The following is a 26215-nucleotide window of genomic DNA, read 5'->3' as shown; positions in this document are numbered from 1 at the left end:
TCTCTCTGATCCCTTGAGCCTGCTCAGCACTGTTCCACCCAAAATTCTTCTGCCTGGGAACCAGTCCTTCACTCTTGCTTGTCAGAGCCCAAGTGCTCTGCTCTGCTGAGCAGCCCTTTATATCCAGGGCTGCCTCCAGCAAGCAGCTTTTTAATTGGCTTCCCCATAAGCTTCTCTCTAATTGGAAGAATTTGTACAGGCTTCATTCGACCTGCTTCTTATTCCTCCTTTGCCAGAGTGGGTCAGCCACCCCACTGTAGTGGCGACCTGGCACTCTATGCATATCTTCACTGCCTATAGTGCCATTGCCCAGGGAGTAATAGAAAATATGGCTGTGAGCCACACCGTGCTGCAGATAGCGATACCTCTTTCATCCTGACACCCACCTCCAAGTTGATCACTGCTTGAGACTTACCCATATTTGGATACATATAGAGACCATCACACAAAGAAGAGGAGGAAGTTATTTATCTGTAACTGGAGGTTCTGCAGAATGTGTGGTCTCCATTTGTATTCAAATAACCATCTACTATTCCCTCTGCTGTGGACAGCACTACTCAGTGGGAAGAGGTGACTAAAGGATTGGACACGGCCTGCTATAATCTCACACAGAGCATGAGGCAACATACGATGCACATGCATGTCAAAGGATACTGCTACTGAAAACTTCCAGCTCCAGTGCATGACACACATGCACACCCAAATTTGGACTATAAATAAGACCACGTATCCCAAAGAACTTTGTTACAGATAAGTAATTTCCTCTTTCATGACTATTATATTTTCAAAATTTCAGTCAGGATGTTATGGCAGTAGTCTACTTTGTTTTACTCAAACAGGAGCATCCATATAATCCATGGGGCAAAGTATCTGTTAATCTTTATTTTGATGGAATGTCACTTTCTTCCTTCATGGCATACCACCAACACTGCATTTTTGAAGATTGTCAAGATATATCAGATATGGTAAGTAAGGTTAATTGTAGTTTTTGTTGTTCTAGTGGATACAAAAATTAAGTATTTAATCAATTAGTGGTTGTGCCTTCCCCCGGGTTATTGTCATTATTAGTATGTCACATTGCTTTAATGCGTTTTAGGTTTTTTATGTACTACATATCAGCAATATCAAAAGCATGGTTTCCAAGTAGGAAAAAAAAATACAACTTCTTCCAAAGTTATAAGAAAATTTGTAGAGAATTGCAAACTCTGCTCTTGAATTGATCCATAGTAACAGTGACAACTATACTGAAAATGGTGAATTAATTTTAAATTTTATTATTGAATTTATTATTCTAAACTTATATAAAACTTATAGTGAGAGATTATAATCAAAAGGGTGCAACCCATGTTCCCTCTAAAATTTTCCATCCTTGGGCGGGTTGAATTTTCTTGTGTGCAGGTAGAAATTTCTTATGTGCAACACCCATATTGAGGAAGTGTGTGGTTATGCGCCCACCGGTGCAAACAAAAACTGTGGATATAAATATATATATTTAAATATAGTAAAACAAGGGATAATTAAAAAGGAGCGATGCTTTTGATTATTTAATATGAAATCAAAAAGAAAATTAACACTACCCGTGGCTGAAGAAGTGGGTTGTGCCCATGAAAGGTCATGATACTAGTTATACATTTTTGTTAGTCTAAGGTGCTACAGCACCGTTGTGGGGTGTTTGGTTGTGTGTGTTTGGTTGGGGTTTTTTTTACGTTTTTTGGTTACAGACTAACACAGCTACCCCTCTGAAACCTTGGAGTCATGTATCAGCCTTTCTAACAGATAGATGCATGTTTCAAAGATCTTGCAAGCAAGGTTTCATCCTACAAAACAGCTAGCATCACACCTAGTACTTGCTGCTTCTGACTTGTAAGAGCCAGAATTCTGTCAGATAGTAAAGATCTGGTTTTAATGCAATACAATTTAACATCTATTAATTAGTAACACAGGATTTAAAAAATATCATTAAGATCATAATTTTAGGTATCTGCAACACTCACCAAAAAAAGCCATTAACATGGGGTGAGCAATAATTTTTGATAGGGGGGAGCACTCCGAGAATTTGGTAAGTGATCAAGGGCTGCACTCTTTCATTATATTAATGGAGGAGGTGTGGGGGTCTGGGATGGAGCTTGGGGGAAGGGATTGAGGTGTGGGACCTTGGAGGGAATTTGGGTGAAGTAGAGGATCGTGACCTGAAGCAACAGACTGTGATGCAGAGGGGTTTGTGACCTGGGGCAGGGGTGCAGGAATTTGGGCTATAACCAGAAATAGTGGATTAGGGGGCAAAATCTGAGAGGGGGTTGTGACCTGAGGGTGGGATGTAGGAGGGGATGCAGTCTCTGGGAAAGCGTATAGGGACTGGAGCAGGAGTTCAGAAGGTTTGGGTTACATAAGGTAGGAGGGCAGAAGGGGGGCAGTGTGTTGTTGGGAGGGAGGGGTTGGGGTGTCAGAGAGAGAATGTGGCTGGGAGACCTTTCCTGCACAGGGTTCAGAAAAGGGCTGAGAGTCCACACGGGCACACAGCTTACAGGGGCCTTGGGTGCAACATTAGGGTGCGTTTAGACTACATTTCTCTTTTGAAAGAGGAATGCAATTGAGGGAAATAGAAAATGCAAATGAAGTGCTAATTTACAAATTTCATGCTTCATTTGCATAATCTCTTCCGATCGCTTTTTCAGAAGAGATTTTTTTCAAAAAAAAAAAAAAAACCGTCTAGATGGGGTTCTTTTGGGAAACAAAAAACAAATAAAAAAAACCCCTGTTTCGAAAGAACCCTTATTCCTGAAAAAATGGGGTTATTTCAAAAAAGGGAGGCTTTTTTAAAAGAACCCCATCTAGACTGCTTTTTCTATTTAAAAATATCTCTTCCAAAAAATGAACAGAAGAGATTATGCAAATGAATCACAAGATTTATAAATCAGCACTTCATTTCATTTTTTATTTCCCTGATTTGCATTCCTCTTTTGAAAGAGGAATGTAGTCTAGACACACCCTTAACTTAGAAAAGCATTTAAACTCTTAAGTTATTTTAAGTATACTTATTCAGTAAGATATCCAACTCTCCCGATTTAAGAACATAAGACGTTATACTGGATCAGAACAACGGTCCATCCAGCCCAGTAGCCTGTCTGCTGACGTGGCCAACACCACATGTCTCAGAGGGAGGGAATACAGCTGGTGAATCCACCCCTGCCCCCCCCCCCCCCCCCCCCCCCCCCAGAGAAACAGAGGCTAAGGACATCATTCCTACCCATCCTGGCTGATAGCCATTGATGGACCTGACCTCCATGAATCTATCTAGCTCTTTTTAGAATCCAGTTAAAGTCCTAGCTTTCATCACATACTCTGGCAAGAAGTTCCAGAGCTTGACTGCACTGGGTGAAGAAAAACTTCCTTTTGTTTCTTTTAAATCTGCTGCCTAATAATTTGATTTGGTGGCCCTTCATTCTTATATTGTGGGAATGAGTAAATAACTTTTCCTTCTTCACTTTTTCCATACCAGTCATGATTTTATAAACCTCTATGATATCCCCCCTTAGTCTCCTCTTTTCTAAACTGACAAGTCCAGGTCTTTTTAATCTCTATTCATATGGGTCCTGTTCCAAACCCCTAATCATTTTTGTTGCCCTTTTCTGAACCTTTTCCAATGCCAATATATCTTTTTTGAGATGAGGCAACTACATCTGTATGCAGTGTTCAAGATGTGGATGTACCATGGTTTTATATAGAGGCAATAAGATTTTTTTTGTCTTATTCTCTATCCCTTTTTAAATTATTCCTAATATTCTGTTGGCTTTTTGGGTTTCTGCTGCACACTGAGTGGATGTTTTCAGACAAGTACTCTAGAGTACAGGCAGTCCCCGACTTACGCGGATCCGACTTACATCGGATCCGCAGTTACGAACGGGGCTGCCCCGGAGTAAACGGACTGCGGGACCTCGCGGTCCCGCTGCCCGTGTACTCTGGGCGAGAAAAGCTGCTCCGCGTTTCCCTGGTCTGCAGACCAGGAAGACGCGGAGCAAAGCCGCGGAGGGGCTCGGGCAGCGAGGCAGCCCAGGCGCGCCTGGGCTGCTCCGCTGCCGGCTTCCCCAAGGCTTTGCAAAGCCGCGGGGGGGCTCAGGCAGCGGGGCAACCCAGGCGCACCTGGGCTGCTCCGCTGCCGGCTTCCCCGAGGCTTTGCAAAGCTGCGGGGGGGGGGGGGGGCTCGGGCAGCAAGGCAACCCAGGCGCACCTGGGCTGCTCCGCTGCCAGCTTCCCCGAGGCTTTGCAAAGCCGTGGGGGAAGCTGGCAACGGGACAGCCCAGACGCCCCGCGGCTGTCCCGCTGCCGGCGTCCTTAGAGGCTTTGCTCCCCGTCTCCCTGGTCTGCTGGTCTCCAGCAGACTAGGGAGACTGGGAGCAAAGCCGCGGAGGACGCAGGCGGCGGAACCACGGTGCATCTCGGTCCGCCGCCCGCGTCTTCCTGGTCTGCTGGGGTGGGGGGGGGGGCACAGCTAGTACCCCCCCCCCCCCCAGCAGACTAGGCTTTTCTCCGGACGCCTGTGGCAGAGCAGCTGGGGCGCTGCCGGTTGGTTCCGCAGCGCCGCTCTGGGCGCTACTGAACCAACCCAGCAGCACCCCAGCTGCTCTGGTCCTGATTCAGCCGCTGCTGGTCAGTTTCAGCAGCGGCTGAATCAGGATGCCTGGGGCAGAGCAGCTGGGGTGCTGCTGGGTTGGTCCAGTAGCGCAGAGGAGCGGCGCTACCGGAGCAACCCAGCAGCACTCCAGCTGTTCTGCCCCAGGCGTCCTGATTTAGCCGCTGCTGAAACTGACCAGCGCTGACTACAGGAAGCCCGAGGCAGAGTTGCTCTGCCCCGGGCTTCCTGGAATCAGCTGCTGATCAGTTTCAGCAGCAGCTGACTTGGGGACGCTTGGGGTTCTTAAGTTGATTCTGTATGTAAGTCAGAACTGGTGGTCAGTTTCAGCAACGGCTGAATCTGGACGCCAGTTCTGACTTACATACAGATTCAACTTAAGAACAAACCTACAGTCCCTATCTTGTACGTAACCTGGGGACTGCCTGTAGTTGTAGCCAAATTAGTCTCCACTATATTGTACGTATAGTGGGGATTATTTTTTCCAATGTGCACTACTGTACATTTATCAACATTAAATTTTATTTCCCTTTATGTTGCCCAGTCACTTAGTTGGAGGTCTTTTTGAACCTCTTCACAGTCAGCTTTGGTCTTAACTATCTTGAGCAATTTAGTTTCCTCTGCAAATTTTGCCACCTCCCTGTTTACCCCTTTCTCCAGATCGTTTATAAATAAGATGAATAGGATGGGTCCTAGGACAGACCCTTGGGAGACGCCTCTAGTTACCTCTCTCCACTCAAAAAACTTACCATTTATTCCTACCCTTTGTTTCCTGCTTTTAACCAGTTACCAATCCATGAGAGGACCTTCCCTCTTATCCCATGACAACTTACTTTACTTAAGAGCCTTTGGTGACGAGCCTTGTCAGAAGCTTTCTGGAAATCTGTATCCACTGGTTCTTCTTCGAGTAGTCTCCCCGTGGGTGCTCCACTCTAAGTGAAGGGTCGCCCTGAGCTGCAGATCGGAGCTTTGTAAAGCAGTTTCCCCTGCACAAGCCCAGGAGGCGTCTCGAACCCTTCCCGCCTTCTACAGCGCGCGGCTCAACCTCCTCCCTTTCAGTTCCTCTTTAACCGCCCTCGTCAGCGGACGGAGCAAACAGGAGCCCCCTGTCAGTCTCTCTAACTATTTCCCCATTAGTTAGTTTTTAGGCACAGTTGTTTCCCCTGTTGTATTCCAAGTTAGTTTTCCCTTGTTTCTTTCTCTTTAAAAAAAACAAAAACCTTAGTAATAAGAAGAATAAACTTAACAAAAATTCCCCCTCAGGGGGCTTGAACTCGGTTCAAACTCGGTGATCCAGGGCTCTCCCGGCTATTAAACAAAATAAAAAAGAAAAGAAAACAAATAAAAGAAATAGATGACAACAACGATAACCGAGAAAAACGAATACAACAACAAAAAATAAACATCAGAATAAGGAAAAGAAGGAGAGGACTAGCCATGTCCAGCTCATCAGGTTTTAAAAAATGTGACCAGTGCTGTGAGCCTATGCTGGCTTCAGACGGCCATTCAAACTGCATTCGCTGCCTGGGGGAAACTCACTCTCCCCACAGCTGCACTCACTGTAATTCACTCACAGCGAGAGCCAGGAAAGACCAAGAGCTCCGCCTAAGAATGATTTTGTTTGAAAAGGCTTTACAGCCTACTAAGGGACAGGCGACAGCATGGCAGAAGCCGCCCCCCCCCCCCTCTCCAGGAGCAAGCCAAGACAGAGAACCTCTCCATCCCGTTCTCTTCCAGCTTCTTACTCCCCGAAACGCAGAGGAGAGGCACAGGACAGTATGAGGACCCCTGCCACTAAGGCAGTGGGAAGATCCTCACTCTCCACACCAGGACTGGTGTACGCCTCCTCTGAGCCATCCCGGGAGCGCTCCAGGCAGCCAGCATGGTAGGAAAAGCCAGCGCCGCTTCAAACCGCAGTGCCACTTCAAACTGCAGCACCGCTTCAAGCCCCGGTGTCGCCAAAAGCCCTGGCACCGCTTAAATCTACAGCACCACAGCAGAAGCCTCATCCTCCAAAGTCAGCACCAACTGCAGCTAAGCAGCACGACTCGGCAGCAGATACAAACAGCCAGATGAGGCTGCTATAGAGCAGCCCCAGGATGAAATTGACACACACAGCAGGCAGCAGCATCCATGCCTGCCTTCTATTGCTTCTTCAACCCGGAGGTCTCCATCAAGACAGTCCCCTCCCAGGTCCATATCACCATTGTCCCTTCAAGAGGCTTGCCTGCCTGATGATGACCAGCACATGGTGTGCTCCTTGTGGCACACTTCGCCTAGGAGGTCTCGCTCTTACCACTACAGGGCTGCACCACAACAGAACCCATGGTACCCATACTGGCCTTATCCACCCCCACCTTATCCTCTGCAGTGGGGGCCCTGGGACCACTGGGACCCATATGGACCTCGGTCCCCAGCTCGCTCCACACTATTCCGGAGAAGCATGCCTCAACCACAGCCCTTACCTCCAGCAAGCCATTCGGAGGAGGAGGTGGAACTAATTTCGGACAACGAATCAGACATTCATTCAATAGACATTGAACACTCTGATATCCTCAGTGTGCAGCTAGATGACATGGTTATACCATCAGACACTGTAGCAATTGATGACCTGAAACAGTTTCAAGAATTATTCAAGAGAGTAGCAACGAGTCAACACGTCTCCCTGCAAGAAGTACAAAAGAAACAATACCAACTATTAAAGAACCTACATCCTACATTACACTGCAAGATTGCCCTACCAATAGATGAGGGAATCATAGAAACTTTGGAGGATTTGTGGAAGACACCTGCATCCATTCAACCAACTAATAAAAGAATTGACAGAAAGTACTTTTTGTTCCATCAAAAGACAACGATTTTTTATTTACACATCCACAACTGAACTCCTTAGTTGTGGACTCAGCACAACAATGAGCAAAGCTCCCGCAGGCAGCGCAGACAAAGACCACAAAAAGCTAGACTTGTATGGCAAGAAAATATACTCCTCGTCCACCCTACAACTGAGAATATCAAATTACTCTGCTCTGTTAGCAAATCATGATTTTTGACAATTATTCAAAATTAGGAGAACTGATACCACACCTCCCTGAGTCCAAAAGAGCTATCTTGAAAGTGATAGTCCATGAGGGCCATATGATCGCCCACACTTCTCTTCAAACTGCAATGGATGTTGCTGACATTGCAGCCAGAGTGACAGCTACAGCGGTAGTGATGCGTAGAGCTTCCTGGCTACAGTCATCCGGAGTTCCCCGGGAACTCCAGCCCAAAGTAGACGACTTGCAATTTGACAAGCAAAAGTTGTTTGCAGCTACTACAGACAAAATGCTCCATAACAGCAAAAATTCAAAAACCACAGTTCGCATGTTGGGCATATACACACTGCCTTACAAACGCAGACGATACACTTCATATAACACATACAACCGATACCAATACGGAAATACAATTGACCACAAAGGCCTACGAGGACACCAGACCAAGGCAACGAGCTCAAAGAAGGCGCCCCAACCAGGGCCGCCCACCAACTACTCAATCCTCCAAGCAGCAAATTTGAAGATGTGGTCGAGGGTCTGCAAGACCTCCCTTACGATCTAGCACCAATTCAACATGGCCATCTATTTACCCACCGTTTACAGCCGTTCCTTCCAAAATAGGAATCCATAACATTGGACCACTCGGTTCTAGAGATAATTTGAGTAGGCTATACCATCCCATTTACTGCTATCCCACCTACCCTTCCCCCACCCCATCCCTCTTCAGGGACCATTCTCACGTTACCCTACTAAAACAAGAGATTGATCGACTCCTCGCAATCGGAGCCATAGAAAGGGTACTCAGAGAGTTCCACAGAAGAGGGTTTTACCCAAACTATTTCTTAACCGAGAAAAGAATGGGGTTGGAGGCCTATATTAGACCTCCGCAAACTGAACAAGCTTCTCAAGAAACAACATTTCAAGATAGTCACTCTCACAACAATCATTCCCGCGCTAGATCAAGGGGACTGGTTCACAGCCCTCGACCTGAAAGATGCCTACTTTCATATAACCATCCTCCCAGCCCACAGACGCTATCTACGCTTTACGCTCGGCCCAGAACACTTCCAGTACAAAGTTCTCCCTTTCGGTCTCTCATCAGCTCTGAGGGTATTTTCGAAGGTACTAGCTGTTGTAGTCGCATACCTCAGACAACAGAATATGATCATATTTCCCTACCTAGACAACTGCCTTATAAAGGGATCGTCACGGGACAAAACCACCCCTATGATACATACGACCACAGCCCTCCTCAATCGTCTAGGCCTTCTAATCAACAAACACAAATCAACGTTGTACCCGGTTCAAGATATAGAATTCATTGGCGCACGCCTGGACTCAATTACAGCTCGAGCATACTTACCTCAACAACATTTCACAACTCTACAAGAAATTATAAGCGGGCTGCTCACAACTCTCACCACCACAATACTTACCTGTCTCGGACTAATGGGACACATGGCTTCCACCACCTATGTAGTGCACCATGCTCGCCTACATTTTCAATGCTTTCAACTCTGGGTAGCAACCGTTTACATTCTGTCGCGACACCCTCAAAACAAGTGGGTTACCATTCTACCAAACATTCTTGCATCCCTACGATGGTGGACAATGCCGAACAATCTCCTGGCAGGGGTTCCATTCCAACAAACTGAACCCACTATCTAGATTACCACAGATGCTTCCCTGCTTGGCTGGGGGGCACATATGGACGGTCGTGAAGTTCAGGGCAAGTGGACCCTAAACAAGACACTACTACACATCAACCTCCTTGAATTAAAGGCAGTAAAGAATGCCTGTGCACATTTTGCCTCCAACATCGCTCTTCATACAGTCCACATCCTAACAGACAACATTTGCACAATATTCTACATAAACAAACAGGGAGGAACCCACTCTCGCTTCCTCTGTGTGGAAGCTATCCATGTGTGGAACTCGTGCATCCGCAGTCAAGTCACCCTTGTAGCATCCTACCTGCCCGGGGTGAACAACTCCAAAGTGGACTCCCTCAGTCGCAACTTCACGTTGGACCACGAGTGGGAGTTACATATGGAGGTCACAAATTCAATTTTCCACCAATTGGGATGGCCATCTATAGACCTCTTTGCTTCTACCCAGAATACCAAGTGCCCCCAATTCTGCTCACGTGTGGGACTTGGCAAACATTCTCTGGGGGATGCCTTCCTAATCAAATGGACATTCCCAGTACACTATGCTTCCCTCCCCCCATACCGCTCATTTCAAGAGTCCTACGCAAAATCTGCAGAGACAAAGCCCTAGTCATCCTGATTGCCCCATCATGGTCTCATCAAACTTGGTACTCGTACATCTAAGGCTAGCGGTTCAACCTCCCCATCCACTACCATACCGCTCCACGAGGACAATGGCCACCTCCACTGCCTTCCTCTGCAGTATCCCCACGGATGAGATCTGTAGAGCAGCCACATGGGCTTACACTTACATTTTCACTCATCACTGTGCCATTCAGTCGTATGCAGACAGTCACACTCGATTTGGCCGCTCAGTACTTTCAGCAGCCGAAACAGGCTTTCCAAAGGCCCCACCTCCAAGCACTGATACTGCTCTGTAGTCACCTTCGGTGGAGCACCCATGGGGACACTCCTCAAAGAAGGGTTGGTTACTTACCCTGTGCAGTAACTGGAGTTTTTCGAAATGGTTGTCCCTGTGGGTGCTCCATCACCCACCCTCCTCCCCTCTGTTTCAGTTTCTGCTTGGGTCCGGATCAGAGAAGAACTGAAGAGCCAGCTAGTCATGCACACACTAGGCGTCTCGTGCCAGAGCCTATTGTGCACGGACAGCCGGGGGGCATTGCTACCAATGATCTCCGACTTGTGGGTGCAGCGGCTCTGGCACATCTAAGGTAGAGCACCCACGGGAACAACCATCTTGAAGAACTCCAGTTACTGCTCAGGTGTTTCATTTATAGAGTGAACACATTTGAGGAGAGTTGGTCCATCCTTACTAGAATGAACTGCATTTTTTTATATATTGATTCCCTTTCTGTTAATTAATTGACCAAATCCAGCAGTTTTCAGACATAATTCCCCATTGGAAGTTGGTGGAAATTGTATTTGAATGCAGACTACGGAATCAGATTCTAAAACATCAATTCATGAAAGTCCTATTAATATTAGTGAGAGTTAAATGGTTTCCTGAATAAAGGCAGAGCCTGTATGTATTATGAATTAAAGAAATATTATCTAAAAAAATCTGCTGTATGTGCTAAGTTTTATCTACATACTAGAAGATTTACCTGGCATTGCTCAGTTCCTTAACTCAATTTTTTTTAAAGAACCTGAAAATGTGCATGATTCATTTAAATCATTGCTGTGGGGTGGAGCTGGTGATGATGGTTCAGTGTGCATACTTTCTCCTGGGAGTAAGCTACCCCCTTTCTTTCTCACTGCAGCAGCTTGGGGCCAGTGGGCATATAGCTGGGGAAGGGGTGCATGTCCCTCATCTGGGGCAGATCTGCTTCAAAGTGTGCAGTTTCCTCCCAGACGAAGGGGAACATCCAGCAATGTTCCTGCACAAATTATGGGGGGAGAAGCTTCAGCCCCAGCAGCCCTCCCTATAAGGTGCCTGGGGTGGGAGACTTGGAGCTAGGGCAATCCCGGAGGGGAGAGCATCCCCAACCAGCCCCTTTCACCTGTCTGGTGATTCTGACTCTCTTCTGTATGGTTTTAAGAAAAGTAATCCCATTCCACACACAAATAGACGCACCAACTCTCTTAAATATATAGAAGATAGCTGTCCCTTTCAAAACCCCTGCTGCCTCAATGGGGTTGTAGCTGTCCAAGTCCCCATCTCTGGCCCCTTGCTGCTCTCCTGTCGTCATACAATATAAGTGTCCCTGCCAGGTTTTTTTGTGTTTAAAAAAAAAGTGTGCTGGTACTCCAGGGGAAAAGTTGTTGAGCTCTAACTGGTGGTGCTGGTACTGCATCTGGAGGTGCTGGTACTGTGTACCAGGCAGTTCCATCACAAAAAAAGCACTGGTCCCTGCTAGCAGAGTCTTCCCTTTCCATTTCACATCCCATGCATATCCCAATGTCCTGGCACAACCAAACCCATACCTTGCTTTAAATTATGAGAAGAGGAAGCTACATATCATGTTTAGTGATCCTCGCTCTTACTGTTTAGGAGTTCTTGAACAAACAGACTCACAGACAGACTCTCAAATATATAATTTTAGGTGTTTACAAATCCCCTATTACTCTGGTACCTAAATTGAACTGTACACTATTTGCTTTTTAGGAAGTAATAAATAACAATGAAAAAAAGTGTGTTGAAGATTACTGTGAAATCAGCTGTGAGGTAAGTTTCACCTTGCAGCATGTGAGGTTTGTATGTGAGGTGGGTGGGTTTTAGACTTTGTGGATTTTTTACAATTGATCACTAAAATTCTTTCCTTTTGTGTCAAGTCCTAGTCTGTTTTATTCAGATCCATCCTGGAGACTTGTTTTCTTCTTGAAATGCTTCTTTATTCTTGTTAAATAAAAATTTTAAAATGGACTTTTCCGACCAGTGGTCCATGTAGCCCAGTATCCTGTCTTCTAACATTAGCCAATTCCAAAGGGAATGTACTGACTGGGGCAATTATTAAGTGATCCATCCCTTGTTGTCCAATCCTACATCTGGCAGTCAGAAGCTTAGGAGCACTTAAAGGATGGGGGCACAACTCTAATCATGTTGGCTAATAGACTTTGATGGATTTAGCTTCTGTTAACTTTTATCTATTTACTTGTTTAATACAGTTATAGTTTTGGACTTCACAACATCTCTTAACAATGAGTTCCACGGACTGGCTTGCCTTGTGTGAAGACATACTTCCTTTGTTTTTGTTTTAATATTTGTTTCTGTTAATTTCATTGGGTAATCCTTAGTTTTTGTATTTTATGAAGAAGTAAATAACACTTTCTTATTCACTTTGTCTATTCCATTCATGATTTTATAGCTCCTCTATCATATTCTCTTTTCTAAGGATATGATAAGCTGAATAGTCTGTTTTTTAAAATCTGTTTTCATATTAAAGCTGTTCCATACCCTTAATAATTTTCCTTGCCCGCCTCTGTATCTATTCCAATTATAATATTTTTTTGAGACAGGATGATCACAACTACACATGATATTCAAGGTGTGGGCATATTATGGATTTAAATAGTGGCAGTATGATAGTTACTGTTTTCTTATCTACCCCTTTCCTAATGGTTCCTAACACTGTTAGCTTTCTTGCTTGTAGCTGCTCATTGAGTAGGTTAGTGATAGAGATGCAGCCGTGTTAGTCTGGTCTAGCTGAACAAAAGACAGAACTGTGCAGCACTTTAAAGACTAACAAGATGGTTTATAAGGTGATGAGCTTTCGTGGGCCAGACCCACTTCCCAGATCAATTTGTGGAAGAAAATTGGCACAACCATATATACCAAAGCGATATGATCAAAAAAAAGTGAACACACATAAAATTGACGAATCAGATTTAAGAACAGAGGAGGGGTGAGTCAGCTTTGGACTTAACTATCACAAGTAATTCTGTATCAGCTGCAAACTTTGCCATCTCGCTGTTTACTCCTTTTTGAAGCTTATTTGTGAAAATGTTGATCAGTCCTGGTCTCAGAATAGGTCTCTGAGAGATACCGCTATTTATCTCTCTCCATTCTGAAAGTTGATCGTTTACTACCGTCCTTTGTTTCCTGTCTTTTAACCAGTTACTGATCCATGAAAGCACTTTTCTCTCTTATCCATTGCTGCTTACTTTGCTTAATGGCCTTTGAGAAGGGACTGTGTCAAAGCAGTGTCATTTTATTTTTTAATATCTTAACTATTTAGGACTACTTTCGAATAGCTTTCCTGTAAATATTTTCATCTTCCTTAAGCAAAATTTGTGCATTGATTGAATTAGTTCTCTAACCTCTTTTCTACTTAAAAATGGAAGAAAAGAAACATTGAATCAAAATTTTGATTTGGTTTGGTTTTTCTTTGTCATCAGCAATATCTTGTTTACCTTATTTGAGTTTGTACAAATAACTCCTCTGTAGTTAATCAGAAATCATAGAAGGGCAAACTTGCATATCGCTACCAAAATGCAAAACCTAACTAAATCCTGTCTTGTCTTAGGAGTTGCTGTTATCTGAAGCAGAGGCTTTTTTGCCACCATATTCGATGTTAACACTACCCATTCCAGGAGAACTTTTTCCTGTTACAGTTAAACACCTTGTAACACCTAATGAGGTATGAATGTTGTTTATTTAATATCTGTTACAAGATATGATTGCCTCTTTCCAGTCTTGTGGACACTATCATGGTAATATATCAGTGTCCGCATATAAGCATTTGTGGTTATCAGTTACTGAACATTTAAATCTATCAGTTAATTAAATTACGGCGTATCAGGTACCAACAAATGTGCTCTGCTTCATCATGGCTCCCACTGCCGCAAAAGTCAGGGAAGGAGGCTAACACTTACTGCCATCCCTGCTGCCGCATCTCGGAAGATGATGTGGGTAGGAGGGGTGGGACTTTGGGATGGACATGCCCCCAGGCTACAGGAACTTCCAGAGTTGTGAAAATGGTCAGGCTGAAGATGGCCCATGGGCCACAAGTTTGAGACCTCTGCGATAGACAAAATCCCCAATACAGATGTTCTCCTAGTAACTAGAGAAGTTAATGCTTAAATAGGGAGCCACAGCACTGTCAGGGAAGTAAATATGGAAAAACAAAACCTTTGTGAAATGAATGAAAATGATTCAATGTTTGCTGATTTTTGTGGAATGAATGACCTGGTCATTGGAGGAACCATTTTCTCTCATCATACTATTCATAAACTTACTTGGAGATCAGCAGATCACAATCACATTACAATTCTGCACAAATGTATTAGAACTTTAGAAGATAAAGGTAAAAATAATTGGGTAGGTGTGGAAATGGGCCACACACAAGCTATAGTGGAAGTAAAAATAAAAACAAAAGAATATGAACAATAGAGATACCACATTATAATGTCAACAAACTAAAATGAACTACGTGTTCAGAATTGCTTTTGCAAATAGATACCAGATGCTTGAAGATGGTGAAGTAGAAGGCAAATGAAAACTGGTAAATAAGACTTTCACTAAAACTTGTAAAGAAGTGCTGAGATTCAGGAAGAAACATAACAATGAAAGGTTATATGAGAAGAAAAATGCAAAATTGAACTGAAATAAAAACATAAATGCAGTGACTCCAGAAGGAATATGCCGTAAAAAACAAAGAGACCAAAAATAGGGCTAGGAAATACAAATTGAACGTTTGTAGACAAAATGGCAAGAGGTGCACAAGTTGCTGCAGCACAAAATGAATGAAGATACTCTGTCAGGAGGAATATCCCAAGTAAGATAATTGCACATTATAAAGAATAAAGTGATAGATTAAAGGTAACAAAAATAGGCAGGATTCAGTAAGAAGAAATCATGTATAGAACAAATAGTAATCCAACATAGCATCATAGAACTTGTCATCTAATGGCAGTCAAAACTTTCTATGAAAATATTAAATGAAATAATACTGAACAGTGAACTGATCAAGTCATTCAAGGTTACTGTGAGCATGAACTTTTTAGTGGTAGTGGATTGGGTAATATGGGAAATCACAAAATAACTAAAAGACATACAGTGGACTTTGACACAGAAATTAGAGAATCTTGACTTTGCAGATTACCTCAAAATAAAAGCCAAAACAAATGATTTACAGGCCTATCCATAAGTAGTAGCATTGAAAATCAACACTGTAAAAACTTTAAACAATTAGAATCAACACGCCACAAGAAATATCAGTCATATTTTCTGGAGTTGAAATAGATGAGGTCCAATGTATCCCATACCATGTCATCATTTTAGGTACAACAAATGGAGCAGATGAAGACCTTAAAAGCCTAAATAGTGAAAGCCAGATGTACTTTTGTAATTGTAAAATCAGTCTGGAGATTCAGAAATCTTGTCCTCCAATTAAATGCCAGATATTTAACCATTATAAAGTTGGTCCAAGTGCTGAAATTTGGAGATTTATGAAGATTTTACTAACTACACATTAGCTTTCATCAACAGCTGCTTTAGACAAGTCCTCCATATTAGATGGGCAGAAAAAAATCACAAGTGACAAACTCTGATGGAGGATTACACAGAAGCCAGTAGGACTGGAAATTAAAGAAAGAAAATGGAGAAGGGTAGGACATTCATGGAGGAAAGACACAAATAACATAACAAGATAGGCATTGGACTGGAACCCCAAGGGCAAGCGGCAAAGATAAAAAGAAGGTAACCTGGAAATGCACAATATAAACAGAATCGAAACCTATCTGAATGAGGAAAACAGCAAGAGTATCACAGGGGGCTGACAAAGATGGAAGGCAGTGGTGACAGCCTTATGCTCTGCATGAAATAAAAAGGCATAAGAAAAGAAAGAGACTTGAACCTCATAGATGTTCCCTCAGAAATGTATTTTTAGTGTGATTTTTTTTTCATTTTATATACATTGGATTTGATCATTGTAGCAGCATATTGATTTCCTCTCCTGAATTTTCCTTATTCTGTTGAAGTGATTAAACATTTTTGTACCATAATGTTCTGGTTTGTGGGCTTTTAGAACATTACCAATTTTTCTTCACCTCCTGTTTAGCATTTATTGTTTCCTCAGTCCATACAGCTTTTCCAGCATGCTACCCTTTCTGGACAAGGGCTCAGACTTTTACCATTGTAATACAAGAAAAGACTCACATATACTTTGATGGCTACGTCTAGACTGGCATGATTTTCTGCAAATGCTTTTAATGGAAAAGTTTTCCGTTAAAAGCATTTGAAAAAGAGCATCTAGATTGGCACGGACGCTTTTGCGGAAAAGCATCTGTGCCAATCTAGACGCGCTTTTGCGCAAAAAAGCCCTGATCGCCATTTTCGTGATTGGGGCTTTTTTGCGCAAAACAAATCTGAGCTGTCTACACTGGCCCTTTTGCCTGAACGGGAGCAGCATAGTATTTCCGCAAGAAGCACTGATTTCAGACAGTAGGAAGTCAGTGTTCTTGCGGAAATTCAAGTGGCCAGTGTAGACAGCTGGCAAGTTTTTCCGCAAAAGCACTTGCTTTTGCGGAAAAACTTGCCAGTCTAGATGCAGCCTAATGAGTTTTGGCTCAGACATAACAGGGAGATGCTGGTTGAGTCATAAAATCTGAATGTGGGATTGGTTTACACTGAGCTATTTAAGTTCTGTGGCTTGATAAATCTATAGACCAATCAATGGCTCTATGTTACTCTCTTTAATTACTCTTTTTGTATACTGCTATAGCTTTTTCTATCTGAAATCATGGAACTTTCTTGGTAAAGCTAATACTGTTAAAATATAATACAGCCTGTCATGGGCTTAATATGATGTAAAGGTGTTCAGATACCTTAGTGATAGGCTAACAATGTAAGAGCTAAAATAAAATATATATTCTTAATGTAATCTAACACATGCTTTTGGTTCCTTGTTCGTGAATAAGTTGAACTTCTGTATGCTTTTGTTCAGGATAAATATTATATTATAAAGCCATTGATAGAAAATCTAATCAGATTCCTGAAATTTTGGGCAACAGTTATGTTTCTGCAACATCAGCATGAAATGAATTACAGTGATTAGAAAAGTAGCAGTATATTGTAATTAAGATGTTTCTTAGTCAACAGTGGATGATAATGGTGAATTGTTTGAGTCCTGGCCCCATTTGTATTCTACATGCATATGAATGCACTCCATACATCTGACACTGGAGATTTGATGCATTCTTTGTATATTTAATGAAAGTGTAGCTCTCTATATAACAATTATTTGCTTGTTGTTTATACTGATACACATATTTACACTATTTGGCCATATTAAAAATGAAATTTAGATGAAGTAGAATGTTTTCAGGTGTAGCAATAAAAATCCACTATTTTAGAAATAGTTTTTCCATGTATTTCAGAGTGAATCCTGTACATTTTAATGCTCTATAGTGGCAAATCCAAAGTAATGGGAGGAAATCCTGAATTAGATCAAGCCTCTGTGGAAGACTGACACTTGCACACTTCAGTATATATAGGACTTGTGTTACTATGGTTATAAGATGTGACATTAATAAATAGTAACTGATAACCTTGAACTTTTCATACTTTTTTAAACCCATGATTATCAAGTGTAAAATGAATCTTAAGGTTTAGAGGAAAGAATGATTAGAGGGGTAGCTGTGTTACTTAGACACAGATCTTTCCACATTATCGTCTTAATGTTACTTGTCTGCAAAAGCTGTAATCTTTGTCTCTTGTAAAACCTTTCTCTTTTTTAGATGTACATTTGCCTTGAATCGGCAGAGAATCTTAACCAGCAAAGTGACACAGAAGATAGTGGTGTCAGCTGGGATTTGGAATTTGGGAGTCTAGATGAAGACCTGAGGCATTGTAATCAGAATGTGACATCTCTCCCTTTACTAACAGAGTTTATAATAGGTATTTTTGCTAATTTGTTTTCCGTATTACCTTGCAGAAGTAGAAACATATCGATTAAATAGTTTTATTGTATGTCTCTATTTTAAAATAAAACTTAAAACTATACATTTTATTTTGGGAGAGTCAGAGTTGCCATCTACAATAGTGGTTCTTTAAGTACTTGTTCATGTCAACTCCATGTTAGGTGTGTGTGCATTCATGTGCATAATTGCTGATGATTTTTCCATTAGTGGTATCCATATGGCCAACCCTAGTGCCCTCTCGAGCCCCATACTCATGCCCTAGTATAAGGGACACTGCTGGCCTTACAACTCTTAGTTCCTTCTTACCGTCCATCACTGTTGGTAGAATGACTTCTCTCTTGCTCTTGCAAGTTGTCCTAATAATTTCTGAATACTGTTATTCTTATATATAGCTAGAACTTAGTCTCATTAGTAGTTAAGTTAGAGTAGATAGTGGTACCATTGCAGGACATTGTCCCAGGGACAGTGCTATGCCCTGGTTCCCAGGTTTGAAACCATGTGCCACTTGCCATAAGCCCATGCCAGTGAATGACCTGCATGCAAGATGCTTAAAATGTCTGTAGGAAGCCCACATTAAAGACACGTTCAAGTTCTGCAGGGAATTCAGGCCACACACACAAAAGGACAGAGACATTTGTCTGAAGGCCCTGTTAATGGAAGAAGTGTTCAAACTGGCCTTGGACCTGTCTCTCTGTGATTCAATGCCATCTCTTTCAGCCTCAGTACAGAGAGCTCCCCCAGCATCAAGCTCTCCTCAGCATCTTTCACCATCTTCAGTGCTGAGGAAGTGACACAAGAAGGTGCATGCTCAAAAGAGATGCCTTCCCTTATGTCAAAAAATAGGCTAAGAGGAGAGAGGCTGACAAGGAGAGGAGAGGCCCCTGCCAGGCTACTTACCACCCTTTCCTCAAACTGTGGTTGATGGAAGCTCCATCCAGGATGCTGAACCCATTTAGGGAACCACCATCAACTCCTTGGAGTGGTTGGAGGACCCTGCATTTGAGAGGCCCCTTGACTCCTGAGAATTTTCAGGCAGCAAAGGACGTAATGTCCCTCCTGGTAGTGCCCAGACCACAAGATCACCCTTCAACCTTGGAATTATTGAAGACTTCTCTTTCCAGAGGGAAATCTCTAATGGTCCCATTGCAGTGGTTGCCAACTCAACACTGGTCTCCAGCTCCATAGCGTAGGTCACCAGCTATACAATACCAGTCCCTAATTCCTCAGTACTGGTCACCAGAAGTATGGCACTGGTATCTATCCCCCAGCACCACTCCTTGACTCTACATCATAGCCAGCAGGTGGGAATGGCAATGACTCCACTGTGGTCTCCGAGAGAGGAATCCTCAATGAAGACAGAATAGGAATCCAGCTCTCTGCCGCTTCTGAGTACCAGAGAGTTCTGATGGCATCATGGTATTACCATCTTTTGCCTCCACTCGTACCCAGCTCAATGGACAGCACTGCAGCAACAGCAGGATCAACTAGGTTGGCCGTGTTGGAGCTTTTGTGAACATAGTATTTGCCTTCAGAACTGTCTCCCTCGACCCTGAAGGAATCCCCATCTAACCGTCCCATCTTTTGTCAACATTTGGTACCCATTATATTTGATGATGCAGTGGTCAGCTCATCTCTGGTGGCTCTGATGAATCCAAAGAGGCTCTATTTGTTTTCCCCAGATGAGGGCTGTATCATCAGAACCCTCCTCTCCCCGGACAGCTACTGTCAATGAGCTCTTCAGGATCTTAGCTAATGCTCTTCAGATCCTGTTGGAGGATGTGTAAGGCTGTCTTTTCTTCAATGCATTGATAGACAGCCAGAGTGGCCCTACTGACCGCCATTCTCCAGCCTGCATGCACCGTGTGGCATATCTCAAAGGGAGCAGAGGAAAGGTACTAGGATGGCCCCCTGAGGGATGTGAGTTTCTTTTGTCCCATCTGCTGCTTAATTCCTTGGTGATCCAGGTTGCTATGAAGCAGGTCAAGCAACAGCATCAGTGTTCCTCACTCTGACAAGGAAGGCAAAAGATTAGACCTTATGTGTCAAAAGCTCTTTTCCTCAGCAAACCTCTAGTCTGTATCACAAATTATCTAGAACTGATGGCCAAATATGACTTTTTGAATTGGGGTAAATGGAGGATCTTGCAGGTAAACTACCTCAGCAGGATTGTGCCTACTTCCAACCTATTTTGGAGAAGGTCAAATTGGTTTCTAGCACCATACTTCAAGTTGTGGTTGATCCTGTGGACATGTCATCATGAACAATGGTGACTGGAATCATCATGAGGAGGGAATTCTAGTTATATTCCTCAGGTTTCCTCAGAAAGGTACAGAGCACAATTGAGAATCTCCCTTTTGATGAATCACACATTAGACTAATAGTATCAGACTCCTGACTCCAGGGCCACATATGGTCTTAGAACTTCCTCAGCCCAGCATGCGAAATATTTTTTAAAATTATTTAATGAGGCTCATGTGGCTGCTGGCCTGCAAGGGAGGTGGGGTACGTGTTGCTCAGGGACTCGCCCACACATATGGCTCCCAGCAACACCCAGGCCCACATACTACTGGGAAGCCACATTGACTGCCTTCGCCGAGATGTGAACCACATTGGCCAGGGAGCCGCCCAAGCTGAGACACTTCTGCAGCCAGTGGGGCAGGACCAATTAATTTTGCTTTTTATTACCTGGGTGGAGACAGAAGATCCCAGCACAAGGATGCAGATGTTAGTATGTGAGCACGGGCAAGTGGAATCTCAGTGCTAGGACACAGATGTTAGTGGGAGGGACATCCCAGCATGAGAACAATGGGTGTCAGGTGAGGGCTCAGTTTTATGTCTTTTGTAGGATCCTGGTCTGTTTGTCTGGGCTCCTGGACACTGTCAACTTGTATGTACTGTATTGCTAACCTCCAGAGTTCAAAACTGATGAATCAGCCTCTCCCTTCTCCCCAAAAAATGGCTTCTTGAAAACATAGATAAAAATATACTTGGGCATCTTTTTATTTGACATCTAGTGTTTTAAGTCTTTGGCTAAACTCAGGGCACATTTTCTAGCTTTTCTCCACAAACAATGAGACCTAAACTCGTCATCTTTCAAAAAAAAAAGGCTAGGATTCTCTTCTAACAACATGCACCAACAAACATAATTTTCTAAGAATGATTACAGTTGATAGTGGTGCATGAGGCATCAATAAGTTCCAAGGTCTGGCTTAATTCTAATAACAAGGCTGAGGCTTTCCAGAAAAAACAAGCCCAATTAGCAGGAGGCTTGTGATCAAATCAGGAGACTTGGCATCACTGATATCTAGTCAGTTTTACAAAGTGAGCTAATACATCTATGGACTGAATGGCTCTACACTCACCTCCCCAGGATCACATGAATGTGCTGGCAGAAGCATAGAGCTAGCAGCTAGAAGCCACTCTAGTCCCACTGCACCGTGGATGGTGGTGGTGGTGGCAGCAGGTGGGTTTTAAATCATCCAGGAACAGCCGGCAGGGCCAGGTGAAGCACCGGGAGAGGGATGTATGGAGCTCTGCCAGAGGAAATGCATGCTGGCTCGCTAAGAGGATTGAGGATTGGCACTGGCCGTAAGGTAAATTGAGTTTGATACACCTGCACTAGAGGGCACTGCTGTGAGAAGATTTCACAATCTGAACTTTTCCTGCCAGTGTATCCCATGATTAATTATGCAGAGTCACTCAATGAGAACCCCATGCCTTTAAACATTCAATTAATGTTTCCAATTTCCTATGTATCTTTTTTTTATTGTATATGCTGTTTTTAAGAAAACATGAATTAGAGGACAGAAAATAACTGTATAATACAACAACTTGCTTGACAGCTCTGATAGAATATGCTAAATTTTGGATTAAATAGGATGCTTTTCTTTCTTGCAGATATGCCTTGCCTTGCAGAATACAGTGATGGCTTGTGGTATAGAGCAAAAATACTCTATATTAAAGAATTTGATCCTGTTAATGTTTTGGTTCAATTTGTTGACTATGGATCAACTGAAAAATTACCAACAAGCAGGTGAGTGCATAGTTTAGTTTTTCAACTTACGTATATCAAGATCTAGAATTTTTTTTTAAATAGTTAGGTTGCATCTGGACTTCTAAATTGTTCCTGCCTGCGTCAGGTACTATATGGCCAGAACCCATTCCTTAGTATCTGAGCACCTCCCTCACAGCTCCCCTGTGAGGTAGGACAGTAGTATTATTTGCATTTTATAGATGGAAACTAATAGAGAGGCTTTGTGTTTGCCTAAGGTCACACAGCAAGTTTATGTGGAATAGGGACTTGGACCCACGTCTCCCAAATTCTAGGCTAGTTCCCTAATCATTGAGCTATCATTCATTAACATATTTTAGTCCTAGTTAGTGAATAACTATTGCTTTGTTGTCTTGCATATTTTTAGACAAAGATTTTCATTTTGATTTAGATTACGTCAGATTCCTTCTCACCTTATGCAATATCCTGCTCAAGCAGTAAGAGTTCTGTTGGCTGGATTTAAACCTCCTTTATGTGATACAGAAAAAAAGAGAATTCCATATTGTCCTGAATGGAGCATGCAAGCATTATGGGCCATGATAGACTGCCTTCAAGGCAAAGAGCTCTGTGCTTCCGTGGTGGTAAGGTTTTCATTTCAGTTTCTGCCCAATATGAGTTATCTTGGTTTTGACATTTCCAGTGAAATTTCTGAGCCTTATATGAGTTTTGTTGTGAACCTTGTTTTTTTTAAAAAAAACATAATGTGATGCTTCTGAAGAAAGCCAGAGTATCAAGGATATAGAAACTTTCTTCACCGTATCAGACAGCCTACTTCCCAACCCCTCCTGCCTCTGTGATTTTAACCTCCTTTATTAGTGCTCTACTAGAAACAATCATTCTTGTTTGTATGCTTCAGATTTCCAGTTGAGACAATACATTTTTAGTGCTTACAGACCTGTTTATTTTGTGCACTGGACACCACTGTCTCCTTTTTCCACACTTCTTTTCCTTGTCTTTCTGCTGGCTTCTAACCTTCCTTCTTGTTTTCCTGTTAGAATATACTGATATTCAAAGTGAAAATCTGATACACCTATCACAGGGGATTGTAGGGGCCACTTTGCTGAGAAGGTCAAGGAGGTGCACAATAAAAATGTAGATGGGGGGGGGGTTGTTTGAGCTCCATCAGTCATTTTATTCTCTGTTCCTATCCATTAGATAGCAACTGACATATACAAACTCATATAGCCCTCACACATTACCTTCAGTCTCTCCCGCCTGCCTACCTTCCTTCTCCACCTACTCCCTGCAGCCTTCTCTTTATGTCTTCTACTTACTGCAGAGTTGGGCATAATTTTTAATGGAGGGGGCCACTCCAAGATTTTGGTAAGTGGTCAGGGGCCATACTTCTGTGGAGATGCGCTGGGTCTGGAACGGTGGGTGGGTTGTAGAAAGGAGCTTGGTATAAAGGACTGGGGTCTCAGAGGGAGTTTGGGTTGGGGGGGGGGTTATGATCTGGGGCAGGAGCTTGGGGTGAAAGGTCCAGGAGGGGTTATGAGTGCAGAAGAGGATTTTGACCTGGGAAAGAGGTGTTGGGGGTGTTCGGGGTCTGGGAGGAAGTTGTGACCTGAAGGGAAGAGGTGCAGAGGGTTTGGGTGGTGATGTGAGGCAGGAGAATGGAGTGCAGGGTCAGGGAGGGTTATATGTGCAGGAAAAGTTTCTGGCCTGGGGAAAGGGTGCAGGGCCTGGGAGGGAGTTGTGACCTGGAGGAGGAGGGGATACAGAGGATTTGAATGGTGGCCTGGGACAGGTAGTTGCGGAGACAGAGCGGGTGGGGTTCCAGAGGCAGGCTGTGGCTGGGAGGCACTTACCTAGGTGGCTTCCAGCCAGCATCTCTGCACATTCCCTGCCTGTATGCTGGGCAGCTGCACCACATAGCTCTGCCCCATCACTGGGAGAGAGGGTGGTGAGGGAGTGAGAAGGATTAACTCACTGCCCCTGCCTTCAAAATTTCCCAGTTCCTTTTGGCTGGAAACTGGCCAGTGGGAGCTGGGGGCTTTGCTATGGGGCAGGGACAGTGCTCGAAGCTTTCTCCTCCCTGCCCAGACTGCATAGCAATTAGCAGTCTGCTGTCTAAAGTGGTACAGTGTCAGTGAGGTGGCCCCGGGCCAGATCCGGAAATTTGGTGGGCCAGATCCAACCCGCTAGCCACCGGTCACCCATTTCTGACTTACTATCAGCATGCTTCTGTGTTTATTGAAAACTAATGTGCTTTGTGTATCTGAGTTAGGGATGTTACTAAAGTGTTAACATTATTATTAACCAAATTTCTGAAATCTAAAGCTAATGGAATATTTGTAAAACTCTGCCATAGTGATGTAACTGTTTTCAATGTCAAGAGGTTAAAAAAAGCTTTTACTGGTTAGTGTGACTTAAGTGTTGCATTAATCACTGAAAGTGCCTTCCTACTATCAGTTAACAACTTTGTAGGAAAATTTAATATAAAACACATTTTAATTTCCAAATACACATCTGTGCTGTACAATTGTTATCTTTGGGGAGGGGGGAAAGCAGAGCTGTAGCACAAATCAGGAGATTTGTGGTGCTCTGAAAATGCTGAGAGGGTGGGGGAGGAGTAGAAAGAGCAGGGCTTTGGTGCCCCAGTGCATGAGAGGCACGTGGGGAAGGGAGGCAGATGGAGTCTGTGGGCTTCAAGTGAAACCCTAGTGGGCTGGAGGTTGCCCATCACTGGCTTACTGTGTTTTATCTGTTAAACTGTAAGCTGTTTGGGACAGGAATGTCCTTTTCTATAGTTTTGTACAGCGTCTAGCCCAATGGAGCTCTAGCCTGATTGGCCTCTTAACATGATTGCAGTGTAAATATAGAAGAATAAACTGCAGCATTTAATCAACTCTTACTACTTGAAACAGATATTTCTGTACTTCTGAAAATTTCTGATTTCCAGACTCAATCTCCAGAGTATACTGTGCATTTGTATGAAGATGAACAATGCTTAGTTCACATGAAGCTGGTAGAAATGGGATTAGCAGATTTAGATCAATGACATACGTAAGTACAGTAAACTTGAAGTGTCTGTTAAAGCAATTGTAAAAAGCAATATTTTTAAATCTAGTATTTATTAAGCCATTTGCTCAATTGTTGGTTTTTTAAATAAGCTCCTGACCAGAACTAGCATTTTTATACCTTTTGGGACTTTTGGATGCTAATGTGATGTAAACAACAAATATATGATATACACTTTTTGTTTACATACTTATTTTATAATATAGAAAAAATGATACTGCAGCACAACTGTATATTCTTGTGAGTAGATGCTAGCTACACAGTCCACATTGCCTGCTGTCGCACAGTCAAAAGCAGCTGTTTGTGCTCAGCAGCAAATCCTTGTCTTTTTGCTGAAACCTGACTCAGGGTCTAGTTTGAGAAGCAACAAGGACTGGACGATTAATATGTTCAAGCTACGTACATAGGGAAAAGAGACTTTTATAGCCTGTTCGTAATCCACATAGTCACTGAAAAAACAAGTGAAATTGCAGCAAGGCAATGTTATAGTATTTAACTGTAATGACATTTCATCTGCAAGAACCAAGCTTCTGCTGCTTCTAAAGCCTTTTCAGTTCCCATACCTTGGGCAGTCTTCTTCCCCAGAGCTAAGATACTTTTTCTCTTAAACACAGATAGATAAAACACTCATTTCAAAACCTTATGTGATATGTCTAGGTCCATGTTGGCATATTTCCTAATAGTCTTTGTTTGTTTGTTTGTTTGCTTCACTGGTTTATTATAGTGAGTCAACCAATCACTTGCCTTTATATTTTTATACATTGTGACACATCCTATGAGTCCTTTTATGACCAATTGGTGTAACCAGAGAGAATCTACACCAAATGAGGCAGTATGGACTGTTCTTTCTGTACCTAGTACAGTAAAACTCCATTAGTCCGGCATCCAATGCTCCGGGACTCCTGATGGTCCAGCACCATCAGGAACCCGGAAGTGCTGGGGCAGCCGG

At 43.1% G+C, this 26215-nt stretch overlaps 1 protein-coding gene across 2 annotated transcripts in view; it reads left to right on the top strand.

Moving 5' to 3' along the window:
- The window catches only part of RNF17 (ring finger protein 17), a 218453-nt gene that overhangs the window by 191341 nt on the left and 897 nt on the right, over positions 1-26215 (top strand). For both annotated transcript variants that reach the window (XM_089775614.1, XM_089775613.1), the window contains 7 exons: positions 840-965; positions 11941-12000; positions 13799-13912; positions 18012-18171; positions 22092-22227; positions 22637-22826; positions 25148-25251. In XM_089775614.1, the coding sequence (XP_089631740.1) occupies positions 840-965; positions 11941-12000; positions 13799-13912; positions 18012-18171; positions 22092-22227; positions 22637-22826; positions 25148-25246 (885 nt within the window). In that variant the 3' untranslated portion in view covers positions 25247-25251. The remainder of the gene's footprint in view (positions 1-839; positions 966-11940; positions 12001-13798; positions 13913-18011; positions 18172-22091; positions 22228-22636; positions 22827-25147; positions 25252-26215) is intronic.

The sequence above is a fragment of the Pelodiscus sinensis genome, chromosome 1 (genome assembly GCF_052426305.1).
Source record: "Pelodiscus sinensis isolate ZL-2025 chromosome 1, ASM5242630v1, whole genome shotgun sequence".
Classification (NCBI taxonomy): Eukaryota; Metazoa; Chordata; order Testudines; family Trionychidae; genus Pelodiscus; species Pelodiscus sinensis.
The sequence above is the reverse complement of the archived record's forward strand: the minus strand, read 5'-3'. Positions and strand labels throughout refer to the sequence as shown.